At 34.2% G+C, this 16,931-nt stretch overlaps 1 protein-coding gene across 1 annotated transcript; it reads right to left on the bottom strand.

The window, feature by feature from the left end:
• Positions 1-13,220: 13,220 nt before the first annotated feature.
• On the bottom strand, positions 13,221-14,960 carry LOC133800187 (uncharacterized). The gene is made up of 2 exons (XM_062238141.1): positions 14,219-14,960; positions 13,221-14,017 (listed from the first exon to the last, which is right to left on the bottom strand). The coding sequence occupies exons 1-2, from the start codon at positions 14,958-14,960 to the stop codon at positions 13,221-13,223; spliced, it is 1,539 nt and encodes a 512-aa protein (XP_062094125.1).
• Between the last annotated feature and the right edge of the window lie 1,971 nt (positions 14,961-16,931).

Genomic DNA, 16,931 nt, shown 5'->3' with positions numbered 1-16,931 from the left:
ATCTGTCAATAGCTGTCTCACTAACATATATGAGCAAAATTTAAAAACAAATCTAAGAAGCACCAAATAAAAAATCTAACACTAATACGTGGAACAAGAAATATGAACGTAAAAAGTAAGCAAATATCAACACATTTTCCATGGCAAAAGCAAGAACAGAGACAAATTAATCTGAGAATTAGAATATGAAAATGGAAATGGAGTTTGCTTGCTTACCTTTGTAGAAAGCAGCTAAACCAGAGAGAATCAGATTGCAGTGCGAGCAGAGAGCCCTGAACCTGGACATATTTGACAGAGAAAGCAAGAACAGAGACAATGAGACTAAGAATGATTAAGAGAAGATGTAAGACTCATAATCATATTGAAGAACTCAACGAAGAAGAAAATGGTTTAAGTTTTATCAAGAAACTTACTTGTCTCGGATGTATTCTTCTCTGCAACTGTGAAGAATCGTTGGAGATGAAGAAGAGAGAACGGTTGATGAAGGGATGAGAGACGCGAGGGAAGAAGAAGCGATGCATGGAAAATTTAAACTGCTCAAGAGAATTAGCGGCGGGGCCCGCTGCTATTATTATTCCCCCGCGGCTAATATTATTATTAGCGGCGGGTAGTCCGCGGCTAATAACAGTAATTACCCCCGCTAATAATAATAGCGGCGGCCGTCCGCGGCTAATAATAGTAAATACCCGCGGCTAATATTATTAGCGGCGGGTAGTTCGCGGCTAATAATAGTAATTACCCGCCGCTAATAATAAATGAAAAATTCTCGGGCTTTTTATTATGGGTATTGGCGGCGGACTGTCCGCCGCTAATAATCGTATATCCGCCGCTAATAAAATATAAATATCCATATTTATATTTTACTTTTATTAAATATTATTAGCGGCGGAATAGCATAGTCCGCCGCTAATAACCTCTACAATGGCGGCGGACTGAGCCCGCCGCTAATGACCTCACCGTAACTACCTGCATTTGTTGTAGTGCTTGGTTGGGCTGTAATGATTTTCATGGAATTCGGTGCACCCGAAAGAGCGCTGAAAGGGTATTAATCACACTAATGCATGACTCTGTGCATCCGAACGAGTCCAGCGATGAACTTCTGACTCGAACCCGTTTCTCGGTGAAGCGAAACGAATCTAGATATTGTGTAATCACCCTAACAAGTGCCTCGGTCACCCGTAATGATTTGCATGGAAGTCTGTGTACTCGAATGAGCGCCGAGACGATGTTAATCACACTAATGCATGACTCGGTGCATCCGAACTAGTCTAGCTCGGTACTCCTGACCTGAACGCGTGTCTTGGTGAGTCGAAACGAGTCCAGATCTTGTGTAACCACCCTAACGAGGGCCTTGGTCTCCCATAATGATTTGCGTGGAAGTCGGTGCACCCAAAAGAGCGTCAAAAGGGTGTTAATCACACAAATGCGTGACTCGGTGCATCCGAACGAGTCTAACGCCGGACTTTTTGACCCGAACCCGTGTCTCGGTGAATCGAAACAAGTCCAGATCTTGTGTAATCACCCTAAGGAGTGCCTCGGTCGTCTGTAATGATTTGCATAGTAGTCGATGCATCTGAAAGAGTGCCGAAAGGGTGTTAATCACACTAATGTGTGACTTGGTGCATCCGAACGAGTCTAGCTTGGTACTCCTGACCCGAACCCATGTCTTGGTGAGTCGAAACGAGTCCAAATCTTGTGTAATCACCCTAACGAGTGTCTCGGTCACCCGTAATGATTTGCATGGAAGTCGGTGTACCCGAAAGAGCGTCGAGACGGTGTTAATCACACTAATGTGTGATTCGGTGCATCTGAGCGAGTCCAACGCCGGACTTCTGACCCAAACCTGTGTCTTGGTGAATCGAAACAAGTCCAAATCTTGTGTAATCACCCTAACGAGTGCCTCGGTCACACGTAATGATTTGCATGGAAGTCGATGCACCCAAAAAAGCGTTGAAAGGGTGTTAATCACACTAATGCATGGCTTGGCGCATCCGAACGAGTCCAGCGTCGGACTTCTGATTTGAACTTGTGTCTCGGTGAATCGAAACAAGTCCAGATCTTGTGTAATCACCCTAATGAGTGCCTCGGTCGCGTGTAATGATTTGTCAAATTTAAGCACTATGTGTTTCATAAATATATTGCATACAATATAAACTAAATTTTTTTTTTTTTTAAATAACCCAAATTCCTATATGATTTTTAACATTGTATTTTAAATAACTAGAATTTTAAATTTTAAAACAATAAGCTTACAATAAAAAATCTCATTATTAAGAAAATAATTTAACCATGTATTTCCCAAAATTATAAAAAGCTAAATAAATTGTTGTTAATCATCTTTCAAGTAAAAAAAATTAATATAAATGTTGAAGGCCATGAGTTCTAGCAACAAAAAAAAAAATATATCAATGTGAATCCTGGAGTAACAATTGTGTAACTTTTATTAAATCTCTGTGCTAAATTTTGTAAATAATGTGCAATTGGCTATTACATTGTATGCATAGTAACAATTTCAACATACTAATTTTATATGGAAAGACATTTATATCCCTATTCAATTAATTTTTTTAATATAAAAAAATCCAACCGGTAACCAAAACTGGTTATTATGAGTTGAAATTGTATATTAAAATAAAAAAAGACCTTCACCTTATAAATCAATTGTCAAAATAGTACACAGAAGTGTACTTGTGGACAACACCTACATAACACTTTTATATTAAAATAATTGATATATAATATTTGTATAATAAAGTAGAGGAGCGGAAGCCATTCCGCTTATATGTTATGCGGTTTGGCATCGTTGGCCTATATATATATATATATATGAATATATAGCTAGAGAATTGACGTACTTTAACAATTGCCAACTTGTAAAAGATTGTTAAAGATTTTGTTCTCTCTCACTATAATTTTTTTCATGATAGAAAAAATACTAGCCCTTACATCGATGCTATTTTTTTTTCTTTTAAAAAACCTTTACATCGTTTTTTAAATGTAAAAAATAAAAATGTTATTTTCTACAAACGTAAATTTAAATATATGTGGACAATTTTTTAATAGTTACTATCTATGAATGGTTACCAACAATCATAATGACATGACAAAATAGTGACTTAGTATAACAATTTACCAACAAGTAATTTTCTTTTTTGTCAAGATTCTCTTGTTTCTTTTTGTTTCTCATTAAATTCACATTTGTTTTTCTATAAGGAATAGTGACCCTAACCAATGAGAGAGAAGCTATTTTTGGAAATTAACATGATTTTTAAAAATGACAAGTTTAGAAAATTAGAGTTTCATAAACTATACATCTTTTACTTAACTACTTAATTGTTGAAATTGTTTTTCTTTATTCAATTTAGAAATAGAAAAAGAGAAAAAAAACCAAATTGGACCAAAATCATAATCACTATCCAAGACTAAATATTATATTGTTTAACACTAATACTTTCGTGAAATTTAATTATATAATTTTCTTTTGTTGCCATTGATTTTAGTGTCCATTTAAATTTTGTATGAATATTATCATGTTCCTGAGATTAGGTGTATATCTCGTTCTTGAGAAGCTAGAACTCCAAGTTTACCAAAGATTTATAAAGAAAATGTAAATTTTCAAGTGACTTCCCAAATTTTCTAATTTGATTGAGAATTTTGTTGGAAGACTTTTTCCAGATTAATTTCTGTTATGCTTACGAAACAATTACTTACTCCAAAGACAAAAGGACCCAATTAAAGAACACCAACTGAAGTTGGAAATAATTGTAAAAGCATTAAAATAGCTTAAGATATACATGAACCTGGATGAGGTACTTTTGTCTTTTATATTTTGCTAATGAAAACTCTCTAAAACCTTTCTCTGTCAATGTATTACCTATAGCTGATGGCTAATCCGGTAGGCTATTTTATCATCATATGCATTCTTTTGTGTGCATTGTGGCTATATTGATACACAATAATCTTGTAAAAGGGTAGTTTGCTCGCAACAACAAAGTTATGGTTTTTAGGCAAGTAAGATCCTTTCCCAAAACTAAATGGGAAGCATGTTAACTCATACTATTAATTAATCAAACATATAAGTATAGATATAGAAATGCTACTCACTCGAATGGTCTACACTGAGTAGACTAATAAGTGCCTTAGAACCCCTCTATAACTTTATGGTAATTTATAGATTCTACTATAGTTGATAGATGTAGAAAAACTGGCTTCACTCCATTTTTGTGTGGATAGTTACCATAGTTACCTGTATATTCTAACACCAGTGTCGGTTTCATTTGAATTTTGAAATATATATATTTTTTTCTTTTTTGGTATCATTTTCCTTCTACATTCTGTATTTGAGAATCAAGAAAAATAAGTATTGATTGGTTACATTGTAAATGTTTTGTCACCTAATAAGATTCTATATTGTATTGTGCTTTCTCAGTGAATTTTAATTCATTGCATCTCACTATTTTCATAGCATTTGTTGTAAAAAATTCTTAATATTTTTTAGTCTGTGGTATTTAACTTATAAATTCTTTAATATTTTTTTCACAACAAAAGTTTATTTTGGTAACACTTAATATTTTAATTAATAAGAAGAGAAATTACCCAACATACTGTTTTTTTACCATTTATTTTCCATTTTTACCCTAAGAACCCTATTTTCGAATTTTTAAATTAGTGTGTTATTATAAATTGTAATTTTAAATTCTCAACCACACAATCTATGTGCTCTATTAACTTTTAAAATTTTCTCTAAAATAAACCTTTAAGTTCAAATTTCCAAATAAAAATTAAAAAGAATAAATTTATTGAAAATTTCCCATAATTTTGAAATTAATTAGTAATATTTATATTAATTAGTAGTAATTTAATATTGAAAACCTTCTTATTTGGAAATGATAATTAAATAATTACTTATTCTCTACCCTAATCTAATATTGACTTAATGATTATTGTCAATTTATTAATTATATTAAATAATAGATATTATTTTGGTTGTCTTTAAAAAAATATATTCTATTCCTTAATGAGATATTTGACCAATAAGAAATTTTTTTTATTATTACTTTTTTAATGCATAAGTCCCAAAATATCTCAAATTCATACAATTTCGAAATTTATAATGGAAAACAAAAAAGTAAAAATACCCAAAATAAACAACAATAACAATAAAAATAATATTTTCATTAAATGTTTTTTTTCTTTCTCATTACAATATAAATTTATGTATACAAAACATCTACATAATACACATAACAAATAAAACGTATGTAATTATATTTAGAAAAGTTGACTAAAACAACATACATAATTGTAGTATAGAGCTTTCCTTTTTCTTCTTTGGTTTCTTTCAATTCTTCAAAGAAGTCTTCTAAGCTCTTAATTTTCTTTTGCAATCCGCATAGTCAAAATGCTTGCACTAGTAATTCAGATACCTCCCAAATCTCACTAAATGATACCTAGATATGCTCCCTCCATCAAGCCATTTCTTGCTAACGATGCTATCTTTGCATTACTAAATTGAAATAATGCCTACAAATCCAATGAAAATGAGGATGATAGTGAAGATTAAAATCGTACACTCAAAGAAATTTCATTATCAATATTCAATATCTTCGATACATCATAAGAAAATAACCCAGAAAAATTGATAAAATGAAAATAATATATGGACAGCAGATCAAGAAAACTATATCACGAAACTTGCTAAACAAAATCAAATTCAAACAAGGAGTCCAAGATAACAAACACAAACATATATATATATATAGATAAAAAAAATTAAATATGACAAAAGTATATGAGAGCAATACCGCACAATGAAAAGTATGGGAGGTGCGCGACACTAGGCTTTGAAGTCTTGACCCTAAGGTGTCCTATGGTGGTGGCAGTGACTTCCATATCTGTTCTTGGAGAACACTGAAAGTATTACTTGTATTCTGAGCTGTTGCTGGGTTTTTCGATTTCTGAGTACCTGGTTTTTTCGGGTATGCCCATCCTTGATCCTTTGGAAGTTTCACATGGTGGGATTCCGCTGCCTCCTTTGAATGAGTCTGAGCTGAAATTGCCTGGACTGGATTCGGAAGACTATCAGATTCTTTATGAACAACACATCCATGTACAGGAGCTGTCATGACCTCCTTCTTTCTCCAAACCACTCTTTCCACAAATTTGCAAGAAGAAGCTGTATGCCCTAGCTTTTTACACTGAGAACACTTCGTAGGCAGCCACTCATAGTCAATCAATAGGTCCACTACTTGACCTCTCTCATTGATATAACTAATGTATTTAGGTAGAGATTCTGATATCTCCATGTCTACTAGAATCCGAGCAAACTTTATCATCGACCTGTCTTTGGTAATCTTATCTATCATTATTGGTTTCCCAATTGTGCTAACCAATGCACTCAAACAATTGGTTCCCCAGTACTGTAAACCTTGATCGGGAAGTCTGATCCAAACTGGTATTGATTTAATCGATTTCAAAGAGTCGAAATCAGTTTTCCATGGCCGTAAGATAACTGGCTTCTTGTCAAAATGAACTACCCTTGATTCTAGAACCAAGTCACGAGTAGCCTCATCTCTGAATTTGACCATAGTAAAACCTGAATTCATTCTTGCCACTCGTTCAATCCCAAGTTTCCCCCAGATTCGATTGATGAAACCTTCAAAAATAGGTAAGGGCGGGTTGGCTCCAATGACCACACAAATCAATGCAGATTTCCAGAATGAATCTTCTACTGCAATTTCCTCAATGTCCAGTTGAGCAATTTTTTGACCATCCTTCTGAAGAGGTTCCTTGAATTGCAATTTTGTACCCCCCTGTAGAGGCAGCGATTCCTTAAATCGGGACTAGGTTGCCTTCGCAGCTTCTTGAAAAGACTGGGTCTCTACCTCCTCCGCCCACGAAGAGGATCTTACTTCAGGAGTAGACTGGTTTACCTGAGAAGGATCAAACGCCTCCTTACCTGATTTCACAGGGGTCTCTGAGGGCACAGTCTCAACAGCATCATTCTCACAATCCAATCCGGACGGAGGCAAGACAGTCGGATTTTCAGTGGATGAAGGGAGCTTCTGCACCACCTTACATCGCCGCGCCATGGCAGAGAGAAGGAGGAACGTCACGCTCTACTTGAGTTAATTTTTTTATTAATATATAATGCAAATTTCCTATATAATGTTTAGATAAGATTTTTTTAATTCTTTAATTTAATAATTATGTGACCGACATGTCATCAGGTCACTCTTCTAAAAATTTGAAAAAATCACAATTTATTTTTAGAAATTTTAATTAAAAACTATAAATATAGACCATTGATCTTAATCTAATGGTTAATATCAAAGTAACCATCCATAGGTAGTAACCATTATGAGTGCATCCATATATATACTAGATACAAGTAACTTCCAATGCACATTTTTGTAGTTTTATTTATATAATTTATTAATTATTTTTATTAAATTTATATTAATGTCATATAAATTTCAAATAAATATCCTGTTTTAATTAAATAATTTTTTTTAAGTTAATGTTTGTTCTAGTTTTTGAATTTGGGAGTGACACCAACAAATTATATATTATATGTTTAATGTAATATTAAATATTATACGTGGATGTTGAATTTATGTTTCTTGCTAGTTTTTTAAAAAAAAAAAACAATTTGTTGCTAATTGACAGTAGATTATATTATATGTTTAATATGATATTATTCTCTTAGTGAATTTAAGTTTAATTAAATTTTATTTAAGTTAAGGTGTTGTTTGGTAACACTTAAAAAAATAGTTTTTTATTTAATTAATTAAAAATTTAAAAATTAAAGATAAAATGTGTTTGGTAACTTTATTTTTATTTATTATTTTTTTAAATTTTATTAAAATTTTGAAAATATAAATTTTTCACTTTCAAATTTATTTTTAAACTGTTTTCAATTTTTCTTCTTTTCTTCAAATCAACACATCGTATTGTTAAACAAAAAATAAAAATAAAAGTTATGAAAAAAGTTTATTATTTTTTGTTTTTAAAAACAAAAAACAAAAATAATTACCAAACGTATTTTATTTTTTAAAAATAAAGAAACAAAAATAAAATAATATTTCTATTTTTGTGTTTAAAAAATTCAAAAATAAATTTTTTACTAAACGACCCCAATAAAACATATGATTTTATTATTTTTAAATAATTACCCTTGTAAAATATCTAAAAAATATCCTATTTTAATTTGTTTGATTATTTATTATTTTAAATAATTATCCTTGTAAAATATCTAAAAAATATCATATTTTAATTTGTTTAATTATTTACTATTTTTAAATAATCATCATGGTAAAATATCTAAAAAATATCATATTTTAATTTTTATAATTATTTATTTTATTTTATTTAAGTTTAAGTATTGTTTACAAAATACTATTAAATATAAAAATATTCTATTAAAATTAACATTAAAAAAATAAAAAACTATTAAAACCAAAAATTTATGTTATCCATACACTATATAGAAGAGATATATAAATCGACATTAACCCAAACACTTTTAGCATAGGTGGTTGGGTCTCATGGATTTGTTACCATGAGCTCATGGGTTTAAATAGAATCATATTCATTTTTTACACATACACACAGGCATATGTGGTATATCAGGTACCCTTCTGTGTGAGTTGTTTGACAATATTTTTCTCCCAGTATATACCGCATGATGTGTTGTAAGAATTAAAGAATAGCATAATCAATTATGCAATCTCTTGAAGAAGATGTGTCGGAGGACGGTGCCCGACTTCGGGGTTACTTTGATAGAATTAGGGATTGTAACATGTAATGTTTAAAAACTATATCCGTAGGGCAAGTCTAAAGTGCGATACGCTTTCAGTGCATACTCGTAGTACTTGCGTGGTAGCGCATAGCCAATGAGAAGTTTTGTTTACAATGTAGTCTCTCATACTAGAAAATTGTTCATAGCTTATTTTGTGGTTTTTTAAATTAAAATAATGTTTTATATTTAAAATAGAAAATCTGACAATACTACATATGATTAAATGTACAATCGCTACTCATTTAGTAAATATAAAAAAATTATAACGTTTATTCCTTCTCTCTTTTCTTTATCTTCTCCTTCACTTTAATTTTTTTTTCTAGCTACACCGCTGGTTGTTTGGGCTCAAGAGTAGTATCATCGTGATCTACTGTTCAAGATGATTATTTTGATATATGGAAAACATACGTTTTTTCACCGTCGATAGTAAAGATGATCGGAATCAAAAGCAATAGTTTTGTTTATTTTATAGTTTATTAACCAAACTTTAAACTTAAACAAAATTCAATATACCAACCAACTCCATGGGTTATTATAGAACATTTTGTTATTTCATATTTAAAAGTTACAAGATGGTATTCTAAATGAGCTTTTTTTATAGAGAAATTTCATCAAGTTTCTAAAAAATCTTTAGGAAAACCAAACGTGTAACGACCCAAATTCGCTAATAAGGCTTAAGGGCCTTGATTAGTGTGCCAGGAGGGCATTACTGGAATAATGGTGATTTAATGAATAATTATGTGTTTAATACTGTTTATATGATAATTGATTGTATTATGTGGTAATATGATATGTGATATATGTGAGAACCACATCATTATGTGGACAAGTTCGTTGAGCACGACTCAAGACGATTCTAGGGTCAGATAGCGGGAAAAGTCACAATGGGGTTTAAGTTATGACTTTGGAGAAATCGGGGATATTTTTAGATAACGGGTAGTGATTTGGGTTATCGGGACATGAAAATAAATATATGGAGATATATTTGAGGTTAAGATGTCTAGGCGGGAATAATGAGGGATTTTACCATTTTGGCCTCGGGGACGGTTCCGGCACCCCGAGCCTCGGGATTAGCATAACACGTGAGACAGACTTAAGGAAGCCTTTAGAAGAAAAATATAAACCGAATTAATTTAGACTCAGCTCTCTCTCTCACGCTTAAGGAAAGCAAAGGGGAAAACCAAGGGAAGAAAACTCAGAGAATTAAAGGGAAACAAGCTGGAATTCTGGGATTTGAGGTGAGAAATTGAAGGTCTAGCTCAGGGATTTATCAAGCACCAAAACAGGGTTAAGGTAAGCTCTTAATTCTCTTCTCTATGGTTAGAATTCTGGACTGTAATTGAGTGTTGAAACAAGTCAGTTTTGGTGTTTTAAGGCAGAATTAAAGAAGGGAATTTGGAGACTTGACTTGGCTACAGCTTGGTGAAGTGGTTCTACAGCAGAGGTGAGTTTTAACTTCTGGTTTAGAGGTTAAAATTGAGTTTAGGTGGCTGGTTTGGGTGTTTGTAGCACTTGGGTTTCAGAAATTGAAAGGAGGAGATTGGAGTGTGTTAGGCTGTGTTTTATTGGGGATTATGCTGTTTAGATCATGCTAAAGAGGTTGGGAATTAATTGGTTAAGAGTTGGGGAGTTTTGGGATGGTTTAAGGTAAGGTTTTGAGCTCTAGAATGGTGAAAAAACTTGGTTCGAAGGGGAGGGCCGCGGCTCTGTTCTAGAGCGCCGCGGCCCTAGCATGCAAAGAAGGCAAGGAGGTTCGGCCAAGGGGGGGCGCGGCGCGGCGCACAAGGCAAGGGCCGCGGCGCGTGTGTGGCTCAGAGTAGGGTTAGTTTCTGTTTTGGGGCAGGGCCTCGGCTAGGCTTTGGGGGCCGCAGCCCTTGGTTGCACACTTGGGATTTTGAGGGTTTTAAACATGGGAGAGTGGTCTTGGGTGCTTGGGTTTGGTTTCACCACCGTACTTGGTGGAATTAGGAGTCTCGGGAGTTAGTTTTGTAATTGGGAACCTATATTTGATTATTTATAAAACCCTATGCTTTGGTTGTGGCTAGGTGATAAAAGCTTAGGCTCGGGAATGAATCGTGCTTGAGGGGCGTTGCTCGTAATTCGATAATCGTACAGACTGAAGGTAAGAAAACTGCACCCGGTTGAATATATATGTGACGGGACTAAGGGCTTCCTATTGTAGAAGCTTGAAAATATGGTATTATGCCATGCAAGCCATTTAGTGGACCAACGGCCTAAGGGTGCCAAGGATCTCACTAGCGCACAGGGCGCGGCTCGGCCACTGGTAGCCGAGGACAACTTATTATGCACTGAGCTTGGTTTAAGCGGGCTAGAGTCAGTGGGTTAAACAGAGGGTGCGGCCTAAGTCGTCGGCCCTGAATATTATGTGATATGAACGTTATATGAAATAGAATGTGTCTTAGTTTGAATTGTATATGCTGATTATCTGTTGTGGAATATCTGATAAGTATACATGCTTACTGAGCTATTTGCCTGTTGTTATTGTCTGAGTTATCTGTGATGTTTTCTTGCTGGGCCTTGGCTCACGGGTGCTACATGGTGCAGGTAAAGGCAAGGGCAAGTTAGATCAGCCATGACTGGAGAGCTCAGCGAGCGGAATGTACATAGCCAGGTGCTCGGCCGCCACGGTTGAGATCTAAGCAAGGACACGGAACCTAAAGACTGTCTGTTTTGGCCTTAGTATGGCTAGTGGGTCTTCATGTATTTTTGGGAGTCTGTAAACTTTCTTTAACTTCGTTTTGTATGGGATCCCACGTTACTACAGTTTAATTATATGAAATGAGTCTTTTGAGACCAAAACCTTTTAAACCATAGATCTTACATGTTTAGGGACACGTTTTCAAATTAATGACTTGATTAGCGAGTCATGCACCTTTACAAGTACACAGTGTAACGGTCTTGGCTATCCAGGACGTTACAAAACGGTATCATAAACATCATAGAATCAGTTATATTACCAAAAAGAAATAACTATACTAATTGTGCTAATAAGCTATATGGTAAGTTCTTTTACTTTATTGTAACTTGAAATTCTGTTTTTTATGATTACCAACTTAATTATTAAAATTAAATAATTAATTGTTGAACTGTTACAGAAATGTTAAAACAGACACAAAGACTGTTTGAACAGAAACGAGATATGTTTAAACAGTTTGTGACCAGAAGATATAAACGAACATAAGGTAAAGAATACACGAATTTTTACGTGGTATAAGCAATCTTTGCAGATTGCTACTAGTCCACGAGGCCATGCCCAGAGAATGAAATTTATTATAAGAATATCTAAACGATTACAAAACCAAATTGACTTATACAAATAAAGACTCCCTCTTGAATTTGTCGCAATTGTTGTAATCTAAACTCCTAATCAAATCTCTGAAGTGCTAAGATCTTGAACTCCCTTCAAATCATAACACTTGAACTTTTCCTCCCGAAAAGTGACTCACGAACAAAACTTCTCCCGAAGCTTGATGACCAATGTCCAAGTCTGTTCAACCTGCACAATTAACACAAAGAAAACAATATAGAAGTACACTGTAATAAACCACTAAGAACTTGCTGGACTCAAGTTCTTCACATAATAAAAAGTCTCTCTAAAACTTGAAAAATATTTGGAAAATAATACACTAAGAGAGATGATCAAAAACCAACGACCTAAGGATGATTATATACTTTTCAGAACCCCTTTAGGTCGTGGAAAACAAATCAGAAACCAATCAGCCAATAAATGGAAAATCTTCCAAAACAGGAAAGTCAGAATCTGTTCAAACAGACTGGCAATCCGTTCAAACAGATTCATTGAACTTGGACAGTTTTTAAACCCAGTTTCCCTAAATAAATAAGGAAACAATATATACATTATCTCTGCAAGCTGTACACGATTTCTGGACAAATAAATCAGATCAAAAAATAAAATAAATACCAATAATTTCCATTTCAAGAAAAGATATTCTTTTATTGGAAATTATATATTTATTTTATTAACATATATAAAATAATTTGATTATAGAAAGACATATCACAACAAAATAGGAAACTACCCATTTCGAAAATACTCCTTTAATTAATTTTGTCAATATTGTCAAATATGCCAATAAAGGATTTTACAATCTCCCCCTTTGGCAATTTGATAGACAAAATTAATTAAAAAACCTGCAACACAAATGTTAGTGATAAGTAAAGAGAAAGAACTCCCCCTGAAAACATGCATTAACTTATAACAAACATGTAAAGAAACTAGACTTAACTCCCCCTCAAAATAAGAAGGTCCAGAGTTAAACAAAACAACAAACAAGCAGGTTTTTGGAAGTATCTACTCTGCCCCTTTGTGTCTTTCAAAAAAGCCAAAGAACAATCAAGCAAAAGAACAAAAGAGAGTATCAATGTTCAATAAATAAAACTAAGCGATTGGATCTTTGGATAGAGATTGAATAGCCTCCAACACAGAATGTTGCAGTTCTTCAATTGACATCACTCGAGCAGCCAAGGAATCAACAGAGGCTCGAACAACAGCTATTTCTGTTGCAACAAGTCCGGAATCTGTGGCAACAGAGGAGGACGCATGAGGAATGTCATCCGAGGCAAACTTCAAAGATTGGGGCTTGACTTTCTTGGTTGATGGAACATCAGTGGCTTCAGAAGGAGGAGCAGAGGCCTTGTAGGAAGCAGCAGTAGTGGGATCCACCAAATCTTCTTGATCACGTTGAAGATCTTTTTTCTGCATACTCAACACTTTATAAATAACTTGAGGAAAAGGAAGATTCATGTTTTTCCTATTACCTTTGCGAAAACCAATGATTTGATCATGAATAACCAAAGCCAAATTTATACCAAGATCGGTCCCCACCTTGTACAAAAATGAAGCCATATCAAAAGAGATAGTGGCGGTGTGAGAAGTGGGCTTCCAATTCGTTGTGGCAAACTTATGGAGGACAACATAAGTGTAGGTGAGATTAGAGACCGAGATGACTGTATTAGATGGCCATACCATTTTTTGCCCTACCAATTGAGTGATAACCGTATCCTTGTCAAGAGAGGCAACATCATCATCATCCTCGACATCAAGGGGAAGATGAAATGCAAGGGCAATGTCTTGAGGAGAAAAAAAGAACCAATGGCCCCTAACAAACACTTTATTATACAGAGAAGATTTAGGTTCAATAATTTCATTAGTAAGATTGGCATAGAATTCCTTGACTATTCTATCCACAAAACCAGTAAATTTAACCAAAGAACCTGTCCATTTTCGATCTTGAAGCATTGTTAGCACACCATAAGGTCGATGATCACTCAAGACATAATTTCTCTCAATGATAAATTTCCTTTGAGCATAGAGAACCATATCACGAGCATTATCATTATAACAAAAAGTTGAAGAATAAGGTTTGAAATTTACACCTGAACATTTTGGAGAAGGTGTTGGATCAGAAATTGGTCTCTTTCCTTTAGCCTTGGATGACAAAGGAGTTGCACTTGGTTCTGAGTCAGATTCGACTTCTTGTTCAGAGGGGACAATGTCTTCTTTTTCTGGCTCATCAGACTCAGCCTCTGATTCTGCATTGTCAGGAACCATTTCATTAGACAATGTGGTATCACGAGTTGCTTCAGATTCCAACTTTTCTTCCTCAGGGTCAGATTTGGAGGAAGACAGAGAAGGGGGATGAGCCTTCAATCTTTTCTTGGCAGCAGTCAAGGGGGAAGCAGACGTGTCAAATCCCAATTTCCTTTTGGGAGCCCCAGAAGTTTTCTTGGACTGGCTCAGCTTCAAGGGCAGTTTGAGTAACCCAACAGCAGCAGCTTTGGAAGAAGATGAAACAGATTTTGATTTTGCCCTAGCCGTCAGAGACGAATCAATCGGAAGAGGAGATGGGTCCTTGGCTCGAGAGGGCACCACCACTTCAGATGGTGGTGCAACATCGACAATGTCTGCTGAGATATCTGGAAACACCATGGGGTGTTCAAGAGAGAGAGAGAACACCTTATTGCATGCCTTGGATTTGCAAGATTTCCCAACAGATGTGGCAGCTGCTGGAACAGATGGAGGCGCCGTTGACACAGATGGAGGAGGCGAAGGAGATGGCACCTTTCGGGATTGAGAAGCAGGGATCTTCTTAGAGGAAGCACCACGAGTTCTCACCATTTTTTTTCTCTGAAAAATAGAAAGCACTTACAAAAAATGAGAAGAAAAAATTAGAAGAAGAAGAAGTGACTTAGAGAGATCGTGGGTGAGAAGAAATAGGGCAATGGCAAGCTTTTTTAAATACAACACTTACCCAATTTGTACACCCACGGCAATAAAAGGTTTCCTTTTTAAAAAAAAAAATTAATTAAACAATAAAAGGAAACAACCTTTAATACACACAATCTTCATACAACTTACCTTTTTTTTTTTAAATTTTATTTTATAAAAATAGAGTATTTATAAAATCCTAATCCAAAAAAGGTAACAAAAAAAAAAAATTAACCCCACACGATCTGCCTATTGACCTTTTCCCTTTTTGTTTTTAAAAACAAACAATTCTAAAGAAGGTACAAAACAATAAAGATACAAATCATGGTATTCCAAATTAAGAAAAATGACAAAATAAATTCCTTGGAGACAAAGAATATATTAAATCACACAAATTAAATGCATAATTTCACAAAATTACCACAATGTTTCGGTCCACCATGAATTTCCTTGACAAGATTTTATTATTATATTTTTTTTATTTTCATTTTATATATATGCACAAAAATGAAAATCAACCAAAAAATTCTGCTTTGATCAATGTGAGTCATCCTGATAAGAATAAAATCAAGCAAATGAAAATAAGTGTTAGTGTATGCCATGGGTAAGAACACTTGTGAAAATAAAAAATAGAAAGAATATTCGAGAGAAATAAACCACAATTCAGTCACAAGCACATATTCTTAAGTGAATCAATCAACATGTATGAGACTTACACACACATTTTTTATTTTTTATAAACTGTGTACAATTTTTTTTTTTATTATTGCATTGTTTCAAGCACAAGTGTGTGATAGTGTATGCAAGGGAACATTGCCCAATGACAAATAAGTCTTTTTCGAAATTAAAAATAATTGTAACCCATGAAGACGTTGTCACACTACACCAGTGGTAGCCCTTTTCTATGGTAGCGTATCCTCTTCATAACCCTGAATTACAAAGTTCCAACTTACTCAAAAGACGGCTTTCACACACTGATGTAGGTAGCTCTATTCTTTCACAGGAGCTTGAAACAATGCTACACGAAAGGAAGCTCAAACATTAAACATTGATTAATTTACTCGAATATGCCTAGGAGGAATTGATTAAATTTCTCTCAAGAATATACAACCAGAGGTTCATAAACACAAGTCATATTATCCAGCTTGACACACAACAAAATTTTCAAATTGATTGACAATTTTCTTAAACTTAAATAACACACATTTGATCAAGCGGATAACACTATAACAAGACAATTTAAAGAGAACAAACCCCCAAAGATTTTCGGAGGAAATCAAAGCGAACCGAATCAAGAGCTTTAGTGAAAATATCAGCAATTTGTTTATGTGTTTCAATATATTCCAAGACAAGAACTTTATTTTCAACTAATTCTCTTATGAAATGATGTCGAATATCAATATGTTTAGTACGGGAATGTTGCACAGGATTTTTTGAAATATTGATTGCACTTGTATTATCACAAAAAATAGTTAAAGTGTCAAGATCAAACCCATAATCCATCATCATTTGCTTCATCCATAAAAGTTGTGCACAACAACTTCCTGCCGCAATGTATTCGGCCTCAGCAGTTGAGAGAGAAATAGAATTCTGTTTCTTGCTGTGCCAGAGACTAGATTATTTCCTAAGAAGAAACATCCTCCACCAGTGCTTTTTCTGTCATCAGTGTTACCTGCCCAATCAGCATCACTAAAGCACACTAGATTAGGGTTAGTTTCTTTTGAATACCAAATACCATAATCAGCAGTCCCATGAACATATCGAATGATTCTTTTGACAGCTGTAACATGAGACTCCATGGGATTTCCTTGGTACCTGGCACACACACCAACACTATAACTTAAATTAGGTCGACTAGGGGTGAGATAAAGAAGACTACCA

The sequence above is a fragment of the Humulus lupulus genome, chromosome 9, assembly GCF_963169125.1.
Source record: "Humulus lupulus chromosome 9, drHumLupu1.1, whole genome shotgun sequence".
In the NCBI taxonomy this organism is placed as follows: domain Eukaryota; kingdom Viridiplantae; phylum Streptophyta; class Magnoliopsida; order Rosales; family Cannabaceae; genus Humulus; species Humulus lupulus.
This window is presented reverse-complemented; position numbering and strand designations above follow the sequence as displayed.

What these genes read in the sequence shown, in the direction of transcription:
- LOC133800187 (XM_062238141.1), bottom strand. Translation starts at nt 14,960, where the DNA reads ATGGTGAGAACTCGTGGTGCTTCCTCTAAGAAGATCCCTGCTTCTCAA. An exon ending in ACCTTCTCCAAAATGTTCAG is followed by an intron (nt 14,018 to 14,218) that starts GTGTAAATTTCA and finishes TGGATAGAATAG; the next exon opens with TCAAGGAATTCTATGCCAAT.